Source organism: Balaenoptera ricei, chromosome 3 (genome assembly GCF_028023285.1).
Source record: "Balaenoptera ricei isolate mBalRic1 chromosome 3, mBalRic1.hap2, whole genome shotgun sequence".
Lineage (NCBI taxonomy): Eukaryota > Metazoa > Chordata > Mammalia > Artiodactyla > Balaenopteridae > Balaenoptera > Balaenoptera ricei.
In genome coordinates, this window is record NC_082641.1 from 28679594 (window position 1) to 28698218 (window position 18625).

Consider the following 18625-nt stretch of genomic DNA (forward strand, 5'->3'; position numbering starts at 1 on the left):
GCAGGACAAACCACTACTCAGTCCCTGGGGACTGTCCTTTGAGCTTTTGCTTCTCAGGCCTGAAGCTCTGATCAGTGAGCTTTTGCTTCCCTTCTCCCCAACACTAATCGCCCACTTTTGATTGAAGCTGTTCCCCAGAAGTAGAAGGTGTGCAGATTAAAAGTGTCCTTGATTCTCTCAATCTGGCACATCTCCTGCGTATTCCTAGGAGAAATGAGGCCAAGGGAGATCTGAAGCCTGATAGAGCTAACGAGAAAAAAGCTTCTGGCCCTCGCTGTTCACGTCCGAGGTCAGCCCTGTCCCTTGGTTAGGGATGCTTCATAACTGCAGATGTTGTACCAACCGATCTCCGTAGCAGACCTGCACCGACATCTGTCTGTCTTCTGCACGTCAACGTGGGCGCCACGGGAGTCACTGCAGGGCAGGCTTCGCAGCAGGGCGCTGAACCGGCTGAGGAAGGACTGTCCTCAATGTCTCAGGGCGCGCTGGCCCTGCTGGGAGAAAGCACCAAAGGGCTAAGGTTTGGGGCTCCAGAGCAGCTGACGAGAGGGGCTGACTCGTGACTAAATGTTTCCTGAGGGTGGAGTGGGGAGGAAGTGGCCTCATGGACCATGATCCTCCTGCCCCTTTCTGTGCGCTTCAGCAGCTGCCGTCCCCGGGGGAGATGCGGCCGCCGTGCTGGGTGCTGCTGGCAGAGTTGACACTGGCACTGTTCCTCGCATGATTTCTCAGCAAGGGAAGCCTTTTTTTCAGAGGGGCTTGGACTCTCCCTCCTCAGTTAAATTAAACAAAGAACTCCTCTGTTGACGAGAGAATACGTTGGGCTTTCAGCGTGGAATACTTAACGAGAATGGAAAGAACGTCCATAAAGCCCTGAGTCATCACAGCTGAGCAAGCTGTCTTTGCCTCCTGGGGCCAAAAGTGTGTGATGGGTGTGTTTAAACACATCTACACACAACACACACACACACCACTCAGGCTGAATGTAGCTAAAACATAAGGTTCTGAACTTAGAATAACAGGCCCACTGTACTTGACATCACTTAAATATATATGGTGCTTTTTAACTAAGCACCACATTTCAAGAGAAATGTGTGTGTGCGCGCGTGTGTATGTGTGTGTGCACGCGCACACGCACGCTAGAGCCATGCCTGGGTAAGTAGACCCTCTAATCTTGCTACCATTCATGCCCTCACCTCTCTCCTCTCCCAGGTATTAAATCTCGGGTCCAGACTCGGTTCTGGACTGCCCCTCCTTCCCTTTGATACACTGACTCATGAGGATGGACCAGAAACATCCACTAACTCAGGACCCTGAAGTTCTGTGGCCCCAGCTTAAGGCCTCCAAAATGCTGGTCCTGGCTGGCTCTCCTGGGTCAGGGGAAGGGTGAAGGGAGGGAAGGGTGAAGCCTGTGCTTCTGTTCCAGGTGTGGCGGTTTGGGATGGGGCAAGGGTGTAAAGGGGCAGAAGGCTCACAAGGAGAGAGCACTTGGGAGCCAGGCCCTAGGGATACCTAAGAGATGGGTCAAGACCTTCAACGTCTGAAGATGCTCAACATCGCTACTTATTAGAGAAATGCAAATCAAAACTACAGCGAGGTGCCACCTCACACTGGTCAGAATGGCCATTGTTAAAAAGTCTACAAATAACAAACGCTGGAGAGGGTGTGGAGAAAAGGGGACCCTCCTACACTGTTGGTGGGAATGTAAGTTGGTGCAGCCACTATGGAAAATGATATGGAGGTTCCTCAAAAAACTAAAAACAGAACTACCATATAATCCAGCAATCCCACTCCTGGGCATATAACCGAGGAAAACTGTAATTCAAAAAGATACATTCACCCCTATGTTCATAGAAGCACTGTTTACAGTAGCCAAGACATGGAAACAAGCTAAATGTCCATAGACAGGTGAATGGATAAAGAAGATGTGGTACATATATACAATGGAATATTACTCAGTCATAAAAAAAGAATGAAATAATGCCATTTGCAGCAACAACCTAGAGATTGTCATAGTAAGTGAAGTAAGTCAGAAAGACAAAGAAAAATACCAATGATATCACTTATATGTGAAATCTAAAATATGACACAAATGAACCTATCTATGAAACAGAAACAGAGTCACAGACATAGAGAACAAACTTGTGGTTGACAAGTGGGGTGGGGGGAGGGAAATATTGGGAGTTTGGGGTCAGCAGATGCAAACTATTACATACAGAATGGATAAACAAGGTCCTACTGTATAGCACAGGGAACTATATTAAATATCCTATGACAAACCATAATGGAATAGAATATAAAAAAGGATGTATGCATGTATAACTGAATCATTTTGCTGTACAGTAGAAATAAATACAACATTGTAAATCAACTATACTTCAATAAAATATATAAATATATATATGGGCAAAAAGATCTTTGCTGTTTAAGTGGGAGACGCCAGTGTGTACAAACCCTCGTGTCATGTTAAACCACACTGGTATGAATGAAGAATGTCAACGATGCTTTGTTTCTAGATACTGCAGGATAGAAACAGCAATATACTCATAACATATGAGAGTTAAAAGTATCTGCTAAGATCTTCCACAACCCCTTCATCTTACTGATAAGCGAACGGAAGCTGGGGTCCTGTAACTTATCTAAGTTACAGAACGACAGAGGTGGCACAGAACATGGTTCTCCCAATTTCCAGGCCATTCCTCTCTCAGTTCTACTGTGAAAGGAGAAACATGTAAAACTCGTTTGCCTGTATGTGAGCAAAACTAAAAATAATGACGCATAATGATTGCTTTCTACCTCTGGCTAATTATAAGTAATCTCCATTAATATGTGTCAGATTCACTTTATTTCTGCTTTGCAGATAGGTTCATCTATACCATTTTTCTAGGGGCGATCATTTTGCAGTATATACAAACGTCAGATCATTATGTTGTACACTTGAAACTAAATGTTATATGTCAGTTGTATCTCAATAAAAAATAAAGTGGGGGAAAAATATGTGTCAGATTCACTTTAATCTTTGGCAAGCAAAGCAATTTTAAACCCAGGGCCAGCCACATGATTTGCAGAGTGCATCGCAAAATGAAAACACAGGGCCCTGGCCAGGGGCATGGACCTCAATCTTTCCTTCCCATGGCCCACCACCCGAACCCACAGCAGATGGGCGACCACCAAGGAACTGCCAACACCACCCCGGGACATGTTCAGTACCTAAACACGAGGGGGATGAGCGGTCCCCTTCCTGGCCACCTGCCGCATGCCAGCCTGGGATGGGGAGGACTGCTGTCGCCTCACCTCAAGACACCGCGGGGTGCACGCTCCAACCTGAACCTCCGGGTGCGTGCCCAGGCTCCCGCTGGGGGGCACAGGGCACACAGGCCTCCACCCTCGCCCAGGCGCCACCTAGTCACTGCCTTGGCAGGGCCGCAGTGCAAGTGGTGCCAGGGTGCAAAGCGGGAGGCCAAGAGGGACTGGGTACAAAGGGGCAAGAAAGTGGCCAAGAACCCATCCTAGGAAGGCAGGGAAGTGGCAAGAGTCACCTGTAAGAGCAGAGGCTCCAGGCCCACAGCACTTGCTGCATCATCCTATCAGACTTCGCTTACGAGGTACCAATTCGAAGATAAAACCATTAAGAATTTCAAGATGGCAGACCTCTTCTGAGTATGGCCCTGTGAGACTACACTAGTCACCGTGAAGCTAGCCCCGACTGAACTTTACTGTTGTGTGTACAATCTTCTGTTGCTCAGACAGCTAACTAACTGCTCAAAGCAGCCCGAAAGAACTAGAGGATCCCTGTGCAGGTAGCCTAACAAATAGACACTGTATTAACCTGCTAGGGCCACCATAGCAAAAAAGTACCAACAGGCTGCGTAGCTAAAACAACAGAAAGTTATCTCTTCACAATTCTGGAGGCTTGGAATCCAAGATCAAGGTATTATCAGGGTTGGTTTCTCCTAAGGCCTTTCTCTTTGGCTTGTAGCTGGCTGTCTTCTCCCTGTGTCTTCACATGGTCTTCCCTCTGTGTCTGTCTATGTCCAAATTTCCTCTTGTTTTTCCTCATACTGGATTAGGGCCCACCTTAATGACCTTGTTTGAATTTAATTACCTCTTTAAAGATCCTATCTCCAAATACAGTCACATTCGGAGGTACCAAGAGTTAGAACTTCAACATACGAGTTTGGGGGGACACAATCAATCGATAACAGACACCATTCCTCAAATGCTGGATACTCTATAGAAGTGATCTCAGGGAAAACAGCTCCCTAAGAACCTATACGCAGTCTATGGCTTCTCTCAGGGAGGCCTTCTCTAAGCCTCCTGATCAATCAAGTTCCTCCTGTAGACACTCTTATAGCCACAATGCTCATGCACACTAATTTTAGAATTTTTAAATTCTCCTCCCACTAGATTATAAATTTGTGAGGGCAGGACCCAACTTGGAATGTTCAGAGCTTTGTCCCTTAGTATTTGGTCACTAGGCAGCACCAAATTAAAATTTTCTGAAGGAAGGAAGGCCAATCAATGACACACAAACCAATGGAAATTAAACTGGAACCTTCTAATCTTTGGCTTCTTGGCCCAGGAAACAGCCTGGGGATCCACTTCTTGGGCCTTTGGAGGAGAGAATTTAGAACATAAAGTGTATAGATAATTTCCTCAAATATTTAATTTCAAATCTAACAAGTAAACGTCCTTCCCCATAAAGAAACAAGTTTGTGGTTATTTAATGAGACTTCCAGCTGCTGCACAGAAATGGGACTGTGCGGGGGTAGGAATGTTTGTTTTCCCAAACACTGGCATTAATCAAGCTGTGGGACGAACACACAGTTAACATTAATCGCTTCCAAAAGAACACATTTGCCTTGCCTCAGTGACTCAGAGCACTCCTGGAATGCTGAGACACACTAGCCCAGGTAAGATGGGTGTCCTGCTCACACCTGCAGGACCCCACTGCAAATACACATCATGCACTCATTCAATGGACAAACGTTTATCAAACAAACGAATATTATGCATCAGACACTGGCCTTAGGATTCAAGTGTCCCTGACACTTGGGCTGCAAAGATGAGTCTCGTGGTGAAAACAGAATACAAGTTCAACAGAACAATCATGAATGAAGCTATGATTCATTTGTTTATTTACTCATTCATTCAACATTTACCAGGTGCTTACTATGAAAGGCTCTGTCCAAGGCAGCGGGGATACAGTAGAGTTTAAAAGTGAGGAAGGGTTTGCTCTGGTGGAGCTTACATTCTTGCTGGGGAGAGATGGATAATAAACCAATAAATGAATAAAGAGATAAAATAACATCAGAGGATGACAAGTGCTATGAAAATAACTAAAGCAGGAAAAATGGTTTACAAAGTGACACAGAGAAAGCTATCTAACTTAGCGGTGAAGGAAGGCTTCTTTGATTGGGTAATTTTGAGCAGAGACCTGAAGAGCATGAGAGAATGAGTCATGAAAAAATCTTGGGGAGGTGTATTCCAGGCTGAGGGAACAATACGTGCAAAGGCCCTGGGATGAGCCAACATCCAGGAATGCCTAAGAGGCAGAGAAGGAGGGGGACGGTGGCAGGAAGGAAGGTAGAAGGCAACCAGGGGCCACATCAAGATGCAGAGTGAGCTCAGGAAAGGGGCACATCAGTCCTACATGGGGGTGGGGGGGAACCTCACAAGGAGGTAGCATTTGAAATGAAAGAGAAAGGATGCCAGCAATTTGCCTAGTGGACCAGCTGAGAACTTGTCTTCCCACTCTCCACAGGAAGCTGAAAACCATGTGTGCCCTAGGTTTGGAGACCAGCAGTTGGAGTGCTAGCGTGGCTGCAGATGAATGACCTGGTTCTCTCTGACGCACTCATCTTCCAAGGCATGTGCTCTTCTTTACTCTACCAAGAGATCACACCTGTTCCTCCCTAGCTGATGGGTCTCTCAGGTCCCCATCTCTACATTCCTGCCTGGACTGATATTATGTTCACCATCGCATCCCCAGTTCTAGAACAGTGTCTGGCACAAGGTAGGAGCTTGTTGAGTAGATAAATGTCACTTGTTTTTTCTTATTTATCCATCCATCCATCCACCCATTCTTCTTCTTTTTTCCAAAACAAGAATTCAAAGTAGTTGTCTTCAGCTACATCCTCAGGCCACATCTTTGTCTTACATATTCCTGTTCAACCGTGATGTATCAGAGTATCCACTAAATTCCTTCAGGAAGGCATGGATATTCTCAGGGCTTAAACTGGCTCCACTGAGGTAAAATGTAAGTATCCAATAAGCTGCCAAATGCAGCACAGATGGTCAATAAGTTCAATACTCAGAAGTTCAACATTTTTAAGTTCCTACCCTGGCCAGAGACTCTGCCAGATCTTGGGGACACACCTGTGAATGAGCAGATGTGATTCTTATCCTTGTTGATCTTATTGCCTAGCGAACGACACAGACAGATGTTCATTATATGATAAAGCCTGTGGCAGGGTAAGTAGCCGGTGATAATAGTCACAGGAGAGGCACCTAATGCAGACGGAGGGGTAGTCTAGAAGATTTTCTAAAGGAAGTCATGTGTGAGTCCTAGTGAAAAACAGAAGTGAGTCAGTAAAGCACTGGGGAGAAAATGTTTCAGAAGAAGGAACATAAGGGCAAGGGTTGGAGGCAGCTTGTTTGAGGAATAAACACTAGTTCAGGATGGCAAGGCTATATTTGGAGTGATAAGAGATGAAACTGGAGAAAAAGGCAAAAGTCACACAGAGAAGGAGATCCTAAAACTTACTAAACAGCTGGGTCTTTATTCTGAGGGTACACTGGAAAGCTTTCAGCATGGGAGAAAGGTGAGCTGATTTATGAATTAGAAATATTTCTCCGACTTATAATGGGCGAGATCAAGGGCAGGGAGACTTTGCAGTAATTCAAGTGACAGGTTATGATGTTGAAGGCAGACATACTTAGAAAACTATTTAGGTGGCAGAAATGACAAGACTTGATAATGTGGGTTGATTGAAGACACGAGTAAAAGAAGAAAACCCAGGAGTTTGTTTGCCACACAGAGCTTTGAAGCTAGAGACTGAGTCATCCATTTTTTAGGGACAGTATTACTGTCCAGTAAGGGCCACTGATGGCTCCAGTGGTGAGAAGACCAGAGTGGGATGGAGCGATGAGACCACTGTCTCAGTCTCTGCAGGCAGCAGGAGGAAGCCAGAGGTTGGTCAGAACAGGATAAACCTCCTCCCGTCCCCACCCAAGGCACACGGAAGCACAAGGATGACCAAGGGCAAAGCCAGGAGCCACTACTCATCAAGATACCTCACGTGTTTCCCTACAGAGTTGTGGGAAGTGAAGTAGAGTTTAATAGCTAACAACTCACATAACATTTCCTCAAACTTAAAACATTCTGCCCTATAAGAGAATCATCTTTTAGTTGAAACTGATCCTTTGCTCATACTGATCCAAAGCCCCTTCCCAGCCTAGCAGGCACTCCCCAGTGTTCTCGGCCTTTCCAGATTCTACCCAAACTTTGGTGCAGTCCCAGCCACTCTGAGAGCACATGCTCAGCGCAGAGCACTGCAGGAGGTGAAATGAGCAGATGTCATGTTTCCTAGGGAAGCTGTTTCCTGTTTGGGGAGCGGGAATGTATGTACCTGAAATGAGTCAAAAGTTGTCAAGTGCTGGGAAAATGCAAAGAAAGGAATTACTGTGGTGAGGTGTGGCTAATGAATAAAGGCTTTGGACTGGATAAATGAGTATCTCATTGCCACAAAGCAACTGTGCTGAGATGTCGGCGCTCTGAGTTCCCGTAGTCTTGGTCTTGGATTTTACTAAGCAAACAAAACTCACTGGGTTACCATTTTATCTTCCCATACACTCACACATGAAGTATTTCCCCAGATTCTCTCCAACAGTTTTCTCATTCCTCTCACTAGTAAAAGCTTAAAGTACTTTGCCAATCCTCCTACCAGTCTTGAAAGCAGGTAATCAAAAATAACATGACACAGGGGCTTCCCTGGTGGCGCAGTGGTTGAGAATCTGCCTGCCAATGCAGGGGACACGGGTTCGAGCCCTGGTCTGGGAAGATTCCACATGCCGCGGAGCAACTAGGCCCGTGAGCCACAACTACTGAGCCTGCGCATCTGGAGCCTGTGCTCCGCAACAAGAGAGGCCGCGATAGTGAGAGGCCCGCGCACCGCAATGAAGAGTGGCCCCCGCTCGCCGCAACTAGAGAAGGCCCTCACACAGAAATGAAGACCCAACACAGCCAAAAATAAATTAATTAATTAATTAAAAAAAATAACATGACACTTCACTAAAAGAAAAAATTAAAAGTACAGAACAACAATTAAAATATTAACTACCTCATAGCAAGGAATAGCATGGATCACTGTAGAGCAGCTATAATCATAAGGAAATCAGGTAATCAAGAAATTCAAGACAAGTCTCAGGCAGGTTGTACCAAGAAAGTTTGCTGTTAGCCAAGGAAAACTAACAGTGCATTTTAGACTCAGCACGGAGTATGGTGATTGCTTAGATCTTCAACTCACTCAATTTCCATTAAATCGGAACAAAACTATAAACAACACCTTCCCAACACGATATCAGATTAGTGATCTGATATGCTAATTCTAATGAGTGATTGTTAATGTTATTATAATACTTAATATTTGTGCAGGCCACTTAAAAAGCAACTCAAAGATTTCCAAATGACTTAGGTAAGAAATCCACCCAGGACTTCAATATGGTAGACTAGATATCCTGAAAAACTCTCCCAGTATTAAGCCCCTAACAAAGCTTACAGCATTAAGAAAGGGAGTAAGCCCTTAGAGGTCAAAAATCAAAAAAAGAAAAATACAAAGAAATCAGAGAAACTCAGAGAGAAAAGTAAAAGATGCAGTGTGATGATCTTTTTCATGTGTCAAGTCGGCTAGGCTACAGTCCCAGTTATTCAACCAAACATTAATCTGGGTGCTGCTGTGAAGGCATTTTGTAGCTGTAATGGAAGTCCATAATTGGTTGACTTTAAGATTATTCTTGATAATCTAGTAGTCCTGGTTTAATCAGTTAAAAGACCTTAAAAGCAGAGCTGAGACTTCGTAGATGAAGAAATTCTGCCCATGGACAGCTGCTTCAGCCTGTGCCTGAAAGCTGCAGCCTGCCCTTCCTGACAGCCTGCCCACTGATTTTGGATTTGCCTAGCCAGCCTCCACTATCATGTAAACCAATTTCTTGCAATAATCCTCTTAATATCTACTTCCTGCTGGTTCTGCTTCTCTGGCTAACCCCAATGGATGCATGGAGCTCACTGCTGATCTGGGGCAACTGCTGCTCCCTACTTCTGCTCTGGAGAAAAGAGGCAATTTTAGGACTCACACAGGTGAAAAGTCAGATTAGGATCCACTAAGTGAAAATGTGAACCAGAAAACAAAGAACCAAGTAAGCAAACCTAAACTTGGCTCTCAGGGCTTCAACTCTGGGTACAGGGTAGAAAACTATTCATGGAGAATCTACAGCCACAAGCCATAGATTTGGGACCCAACTCCACCATGGAATATGTGTAACTTCAACACTGAGCATAAAGAGATACCACTTCATATTCACCAGACTGGCAAAATTTATAAGTGAGAATATCAAGTATTAGACAGAATATGGAACAATAGGAACTATTAGATTCACTGCTCTTGAACAACTTTGGAAAGCAATTTTGCATCATCTGGTAAGGTCATAGATGTATATATCCTATGAGATATTGATTTCATTCCACTACTAGGTATATGCCCTGGAAAACCCTATGAATCTGTGTTCTAAAAAACATGTACAAGATGGTCTGTGCAGCATAATGTATAATAGCCCCAAACTGGAAGCGGTTCAGATCCACTCACAGGAGACTAGTCCAAGTGGAAGAGTCATATAATGGACTATGTACAATGGAGAAAATGAATGAATTACTACATGTACACTACATGTAGTGTACAGCTACATGTCCTGGCACAAACACAATGTGGTGTAACAAAAAGCCCAATACATACATTAAGCCCAATACATATATTAAAATTTCATTTCCTTTCATGGTCTTATCACATATTTTAAAGATAAAATCTGGACCAGATCCCTACTTACCCACATCCTATATCCAGGCTGTCAGCTCTTCAGACCAAGATTTATATCCTATTCACAACTGTACCCATAGAACCTAGGAGAGCACCAGACATAAAGAAGATACCCAACAGATACTTGTTGAATGAATGAATAAATTTTGAACACAAAAACGCACGCCAAACCTAGGGTCAGGACAGGAATAAAGACGCAGACGTAGAGAATGGACTTGAGGACACGGGGAAGGGGAAGGGGAAGCTGGGACGAAGTGAGAGAGTGGCATGGACATATATACACTACCAAATGTAAATCAGATAGCTAGTGGGAAGCAGCCGCATGGCACAGGGAGATCAGCTCGGCGCTTTGTGACCACCTAGAGGGGTGGGATAGGGAGGGTGGGAGGGAGACGCAAGAGGGAAGGGATATGGGGATATATGTGTATGTATAGCTGATTCACTTTGTTATAAAGCAGAAACTAACACACCATTATAAAGCAATTATACCCCAATAAAGATGTTAAAAAAAGAAAGAAAGAAAAAAACGCATGCCAGGAAACAGACCCTGTGTTTCTAGCGTAGTGTCCTGATGCATGAAATCCCAAACCCCGATTTTACCTACCTGGACCCCTTTCTGCGGTAGATGACCCTGCAACTGTTGTCATCTGACCTATCTGACTCCCCTTCCCCAGGTTCCAAAAACCATACTTCCCCCGGATACCTCCATCTAAGAGCCACTCAAGTCCCAGTGTGATACACTGCCACCAAAAACCCTAAGAGAAGGGAGCTTGTCAATGTCAATAAAATGAGGTTTTGAAATGTGCTCTAGATTTAATTCCGGCAAGTTGTATTTTCCCATGATTTAACATGGATTCCAGAAAGTTGGAGTAAACAAGAGCTTTGACAGGGCTCAGCAAATACAAGGTTCAGAACAGCAAACAAAACTGGTTAAGAAATTTTAGTTCAAATTGATCAAATCGATAACAAAATAGCATCACATTAAAGTTCTGGGGGAAAAAAAAAAAGGAGTTAATTACATTGGGCCATATTGAAAAGGGACTTATTATGAAATTCCTGAGTACCTTTCTATTTGGGAAATAAACATAAGTGAAGGGACACGTTTTAGGGGAAAGTAATTGATACATTTTCTCTCCTGAAGTACTAGAGTACTTTTAAAGTACATCTTTTTTTCAATACTAAGGGTGTTCCTGTTTTGAACATTACGAAGACTGAATGTTTTACACAAGGAAAGGTGGTCTTTCTTGATACAATCACAGTAATTCAATCTGGCAGCAGACTTCCCTAAGCACGAGGTGTACCTTAACGTGGGCTAATGACATGGCTAGTGTTGGTGAATTTCATCCCCTCTGCAGGGTAACATGGTACAAGAACACTGCAATTACCTGTTTCGGGGAGACCAAGCACATTTCAGTATACCAAGATTTTTAAATTCCAAATGTCAAGAATACTTTAAGAATAATCACAAGCACATTAGCTTATTCAGCAATCTCTAGCTGTCATTTTAGTATTGAGTCACAATTACTGTCTCAGGGAGGGAGATCGTCACAAAGAACTGACACTTCCTTAACATCTAGAAATCGCACATTTCTTTTTTCTGTTATGTTATGTGGACCGGATGCCAGCGCACTCTAGATTCATCTATGTGGCTACAAGTCACTCTTAATTTCATTTCAATGATTTACTGATTTTCCACTTTGCACCTAACACTATGTTACATACTGTTTGGGAAGGGAGTTCCTACTCTAATGGGGCTTTCCAGATAGTTGATAAAACAAGATTTATATTCAAGGAAGACTTAAAGAATAAACATGACAGAGTATAAAGTCCAAGGTATAATAGAACCTTGACTTAGGAGCTTGGTTATATTCTGAACACCAACTGCCTTGATGCTTTTGAAAATTCACTCCTTCCTCTGAGCCACAATTGCTTCTTTGGTGAGAGAAAGAGGCTACATTAGGCACTCTCAAAGGTCCTTCTGACAAAGCTGTTCACTTCTGACATTCTGGGTTTTAAAGAAGTATAAGAGAGTATCTTTTAGAAGATGTGTGTGGAGAAATTCACAATGCAAAGATTGTTCCAAGGTGGGATTAATCAGAGAAGGTTTCATAGTAGTGGTAGGTCTTAAGGTTGGCCTAGAAGCACAATGATGAAATGGTATTGCAAGCACTATAACTGTGGTATTGTGTGTGACCTATTGGGGGCATGACATTTGTAAACCTCATTCTTTTCCTATTCATCTCTTCTGCCTTTATGACTAAACACACACCATTCTCAACACATTATTACTCAACTCTACCTCAACAGGGGAGTTATAAAGGAGAGAATGGGTTCAGGTGGGTGGATGAGGAATAGCCTAACTCATTTCACAGAGCAACCATGCCTACAGGAGCAATTACCCAGCCAAATTCACTCACTGCCCTAGTAACTCCCTCCGCCATATTAATTACCTAGTGATCCAAAAACTATCAAATCACACATACAAAGTGTCATCCATCACCCAAGATTAATAAGAATTGGGCAATTATTAATAGGAATTGGGCAATTATTCCAATTATTCCAATCCTTCCGGATGATTGGATTGGTGACAGAGTCCTAAAAATTCACACTGAAACTAAATTATCTGGAATGGTACCTCAATCACTCAAACCAACCAGATGATGCGTCTCTTCCCTTGGTGCTTTCTGGAAGGAGATTTAGATAGTAAGTTATCTAACTTAGGTCAGAGTTCCAATAGCTTACTAAAGTTAAGGAATTTAAGCAGCTGTCCATTTTTGTATACAGGAAATATAGACTCAAAAATTTCTTATTGTTTACATACTCTGCTAAGATTACGGAAGAAACTCCCAGGAAAGTTACCATCTATCTTAGGGTCTGGATGATGTCTGCAGAGAAATTACTCCTCCCCTTGTCCTTTCTTTCTCCTACTTGGCAAAACCAAGTTCTGAGTCCTCTGAAACCCTTATCAGAATCTACTATCCCTAATTCCTTCCTCATCTATTTTCCCTTTGAGGTCCATGGTTTCTAAATCCTTAAGACACATAAATAATATTATGGATTCCTTTTGTTAACTGTCTCCCTAGTCCACTATTTTTTTTCCTCTGAAGAAAGGAGAAACTAAATCATATTTTTTAAAAGTCCCAATTTCCAGTGGCCCTTTATGCATAACTATTATCTCCTACATATTAAAGAGAATATGGGCGTCGCAAGGAAATAACTTGGGTCAGTTTAGCTCTGAAAACTACCTGAAACTCTTTAGTACAAGGCAGAGAGGAGCAGTTCAGATCATTCCCAAGGCACAGGGGCAGATAACATACCTTGTAGTGGACTACAGGCAAAACGCAGCCAAAGGAACCTTGGCTGAATTCATCATTTGATAACGTGTTGGTATTTTCTCAGTTTCTCTTCACGCTATCACTATCAGCATCATCAAATATTTAAATCTGTTTTCCATACGCAGATATGACAAGCTGTCTAGTAATATTCCATGCTAATGTATTATAACATTGCTGATACTGCAAAGCATTGCTTGTAATTTAAACTATTTTCCTCCAAGGGATTCAGAAGAAGCTTAAGAAAAAATGTACCATTATGAATACCATATAAATATCATCAACTAATGTGGCAAGGATGTAAGAGATACCTTTTTCCTTTCCCGTTAAGAATACAGAGACTTGAGTACAGAGAAGTGAAGGGTACAAGGGTACATATTTTCTGGCCACAGAATGGGGAGGAGATAACAGATTTGAAGAAGAACAGGTCTTGTTGTAAAAAAAAAAAACAATAATAAAACAGAAAAACTCCTCCATCCAGTGAGGAGATTAAGTCACAGTACCCTTTAATCCGCAGGCTGGCTCCTTCGTCTCTGGGACGCCCGGCCTCTGCCTCCTGTACATGACATGTGGGTGGTACAGTCCCTCAGCCAGCGGATGATTTTTGACAGGCTCAATGAAAAAGTCTCCATGTGGCAGATGGAAAAATCCAGTCTGTAAATACATGCAATACAAAGGTTTTATCTGAATCAATTCTTTACCGAGGCAAAGAAAATTAGTAAAGTGAAAATTATATAGATTATGATGAGCCCTGAAACTCATAAGACCGGTGCTTTCATCGTCTGCCATTTGATCTCACAGAAGAGCTACATGTAAATAATTTAGTGAAATGTCTTCATAGTCACAGTTATTAAATGTTTTGGGGTAATGATCCCTTTGAGACGCTAATGAAAAAAGTGTATATATACACACATATCCAAAGGTAGCATACAATTTTTCAGGTTCGTGGATTCCCTCCACCCCTATAACTCATTGCTGGATATCTATGAATCTTAAATTAGGAACCAGTGTTTCCCGGTTGCCCTGTTATGGAACCGGTACTTATAATCCATATTTCATGGACAACTTTTGGGAACATTTACCTGTAAGTGAGTAGCAGTTTGACTTGAAGTGTGTAATGCCATTCTGCTCTCAAGGAAACAAAGAAATATAATACTAATTTCCTGATCTGAGCCTGAGTTTCCAAGAGTCTAAAGAGGGCACTCTCATTTCACAGATACGGGAATCAGCCATAAGTTGGAGAATGCTGGGCAATGAATAACTCTTTTTGGAGGTCAGGTCTAGAAGCGGTATAGCCGACAACTCTGTTTTCTCTTTGGGAAAATTTCCTAGTGCCCAGTTAAGATGTTTAGGAATTGCTTTGCCAATGATCTCCTAGGATGGACTTAACTCTCAGGATCTGAATTCTATATTGATGAAAAAGAGGGCTTGCCCTCGACTCCCTCCTTGCAGCTTCACCTTGAGGTGACCAAGAGCTCAGACTCTGGAATTAACCTGGCTTCACATCCCAGCTCTTCCACTTTTTAGCTCTGTGATTTGGGACAAATGACTTGCTCAGGTTAAGCCTTCTCAATTGAAAAATGGGGATAACCAAGGGATGCTGTGAAGATTAAATGAGTTAACACATGCGAAGCTCCTAGAAAAGGGCGTGGCCCACAGTCTTATCTGTTATTAGACTCTTGCCAGATCTCAGATTTTACGTCTTTTCATTGTCTTAGGGTCTCCGGAGTCAATATAGCAGTTCAATGAATATTAAGTTTGCAAAAATAAACCTGGAAAGTTTGAGGTTAGGAAAAATGTGAATGGGTCCCAAAGTTCAGGGTCCCTCACCACATGTCAGCAAGCTGGGGATGCTCTGCTACACAGACGAGTCTGAAGATGGGGTGAGCGGCCCCCGGGGTCAGGAGGCAACAGGGGCTCTGTGAACAGAGATGCTCTCTGCTGAACAGGCTTTAACTTGGGGGTCTTTCCAAAACGTTTGCTGCACTGTACCAGTAATACAACCAGATCTAAACATAAACCTCACAATTGGCTTCCTATTTTGATTACTGACCTTAAAGTATCTTTGATAACAGGGAGAACAGAAAAAAAGGAACACTTTACTGAAAGTCATACAAATAGCTCTGTGACCTTGAATGGGTCACCCAACCTGTAAAATGTGGATAATGCCTACCACCTCATAGGGCTGTTAGGAGAAGCAAATGAGCTGAAGCTTATCAAAGTGCCATGTGAACTGCTTTACAAATGCAGGGTGGTATTATTTTAACTACCAACTCCAGAAGCGGTTATATCTGACTTCAAATTTGCTGGCATTTCTTAGGAAACATGACATTTTTTTTCCTCAGCCTCTTTCTTTGAGGAAAAACCTCTGGGACAGGAATCAGTGACAAGGTCCAGACTACAATAAACTAGCTGGAAACAGACTTATGCAGGACTGAGATTGGATTATATTTCTACTCTGAGACAAAGACCAGGGACACAAAGAGACGGTGGGCCTATTGCTAATGAAGCTCATTTGTTCCATGGAAACAAAAGAGAAGGCAAGGACTCCTCGGGGATGGCCGGTGTGGGGGCCATTTGTGCAACTGCCATCAACCTAATACTAAAGTCCTTGAAGAAAAAATAAATAACATCAACAAGAAGGATATATTGGTATTTCTCCAGCCTCAAATTTTGGACCCAGGTGGTGCAGAAGAAACAGATGGGGCTCCAGTTTAGAACATAATAACTATTTTATGGGCAAGACGAATGAGGGTGCCTGAAAGCCAAACAAGCATTTTCTTAAAGGCTTCCTTCCATTTCCGTTCCTGCACGAGGCCAGCTTTGCCAGTGTATACCTGGAAATCACCTGTACAGCCTAAATATTTCTCAGAAGCTGGATGGAGACTTAGGAGAGCAGGGTGACCCACCAGCTGGAGGGGAAACAGAACATCTGCTCATATGCAAGTGGGGCTGTTGGCCCCAGGACCCCGTGTCTGTCGCAGAGAAGGGAAGGGACAGGATAGGGGATGACGGGACATCACTGGTTCACGGAGAGTGAGGCGGGAAGATTTCCCAGCTGAGCTCTGCACCTCCCCTCTCCCCCAACATATAAACACAGAGCTTTGTACACCTGGTACCCAAGTGGCCATGGGTCACTGGTCTCTTCTCATCTAACAAGAGCCAGGTCATGCTCTGGTTAGAGGATACACTGGTTTGCTTTCCACCGGAAGGAAGGACTGGCTCCACGCTTTCCTTGAAGCTAACTGCCCAAGAGAACCACCTTCTTCCACTGCCAGCTCTGGATCTGGACCAAAGAAGGTGCTCTTCATTCCAGTCTTCTCTACAAACTGCTCACCTCTTATATCTTTGAAGGAGAATGAGAATGGACTTGAGGAAAAGGTATCTAATTCACTGGGGGCTTGAACAGGTTCCCAGAAGAACCAGAGCAGGATGAGCCCCAGGCAGAAGCTCAAAGCAGACAAGTTTGCCCTTTGACCTCCGTCATCTCCTCTTCCTCCTGCCAGTATCCAGTATCCCAGCACACTGCTAACTGTCCTTTGGAAATAAACTCACCTCCTTGTTTTAACTAAGTTATAAATATCTGTGAATGCTTCCTGAGGCTCTCTTCTAAGAATTGTTTTAAATAAACTATATTTTGAAGCATTATAAAAATACAGAAAGATATGCAGGTTATAATTGTAAAGTCCCCTAAATCTTTCATAGAGGGCACACCTAAACGCAGAAACAGAACATTGCCAGCAGCCAAGAAACTTCCTGTTTCCCTTCCCAGTCAATACCATCCCCAAGGGTAACCTTACACTGATTTCTAACACTAATACATTTGTTTTAAACCTATCCTTAATTCTTTACAGGAAGCATTACTTGATACAAAAATAATAATAATAATAATGTCTTCTAGTTCGTTTCGAGTGTTAGGGACTGGCCAATGGAAGAAATTTAAGGCAGGGGGATTTCTCAAGGTCCATTAAACCAGACTCTTCATACTACTTCTTACCAGTCCCAACCAGTGGGGATGAGACAAAGGACTGAGCTACCTTAGCATGAGTCATTTGGCATTGAACCTCTACTGCTCTCTGCTAAGGAAGGAGGGGGAAGAAGCTTAAGAGTCTTTAGTACCAATTTATTTTTCCTAGTCTCCTACTGAGAATAGTTGCCTACAACCTCTCCTCCTTCTCCTCAACTCCCATCAAAGTATTAGTCATCTTGATGTACTTGACGTTATACTTCAGTTGGTGCAATGATCTGGGGTCCAATGGGAAACTGGTAGTGTCTTACAAGCAATTTGTGAATAGAATGTTCTAGAACTGCAAAGCCCAGAGACCTTGAAGAGTCATCTAACCTATGCTGTCATGCCTTCAAGTTTTACCACAGGTGAAAACGGCAGACCAAAGAATAAAAACAATGGTATTGTAAAAGACATAAGGGGAAATTATCAAATTCAACACTCAGGGCCCTGTGTTGCACAACTCAAGGGGGTGTTATTCACATAGAAAAAACTGTGAGTGGCACCCCCTGGAGGTGTGCAGTGGAACATTGTCACTAAAACTCATCAACCTGTCCTGGAAAGAAATGCCTTTTTCACTTGAAAATTTCAGAAGTTAACAAATCAATTTGTTTCTTACCATGGTGATGAAGACAACATGATGAACATATTCTGAAATCAAGAACAGAAAAAAACTAATTTGGGATAAAGAGGTACCCAAGATACTCAATTATAGTGCATGGATCACTGGGAAAGATATCACCTGTCGCTCACTATATACACAGGACAGAAGATAAAATCAGACCCCCAAATCACCCTTATGGATTATCAATCTGCATCTATCACATGGCCAGCCCAGTGCTAAGAGCTCTCAGAGGGGCAGTGACCCCTGCCCTCGAGGTTTACAACCCAGCCAGGAAGACGAGACTGATATCCATAAAACAGCAGAAAGGAGAACAACAAAGCTCTAGAATGTTTGTGTTTAAAAAGGTATAGTGCTCACACGTCCCGAGACACTAGCCCATAAGCTCTGATGCCACTGGGCCTAGAGGTCAGAACTTGAGTCCTGTATCACAGACCTTTCCCCACCTCACACAGCATCTTTGCGGAAGGTGAGGGGAGGTACCTCCCTAGGTGATACAGATTCCAGTGCTGTGTTCCAGGGGAGACAAAGGCCATTGAGGGCAGATGCTTTTCGAGGGCACAGACAGAAGACT

At 43.2% G+C, this 18625-nt stretch overlaps 1 protein-coding gene across 2 annotated transcripts in view; it reads right to left on the bottom strand.

Annotated features, from left to right (window-relative positions):
* The window catches only part of ADAMTS12 (ADAM metallopeptidase with thrombospondin type 1 motif 12), a 387476-nt gene that overhangs the window by 233112 nt on the left and 135739 nt on the right, over nt 1-18625 (bottom strand). For both annotated transcript variants that reach the window (XM_059916187.1, XM_059916186.1), the window contains exon 3: nt 13927-14077. In XM_059916187.1, coding sequence (XP_059772170.1) covers nt 13927-14077 — 151 coding nt within the window. The remainder of the gene's footprint in view (nt 1-13926; nt 14078-18625) is intronic.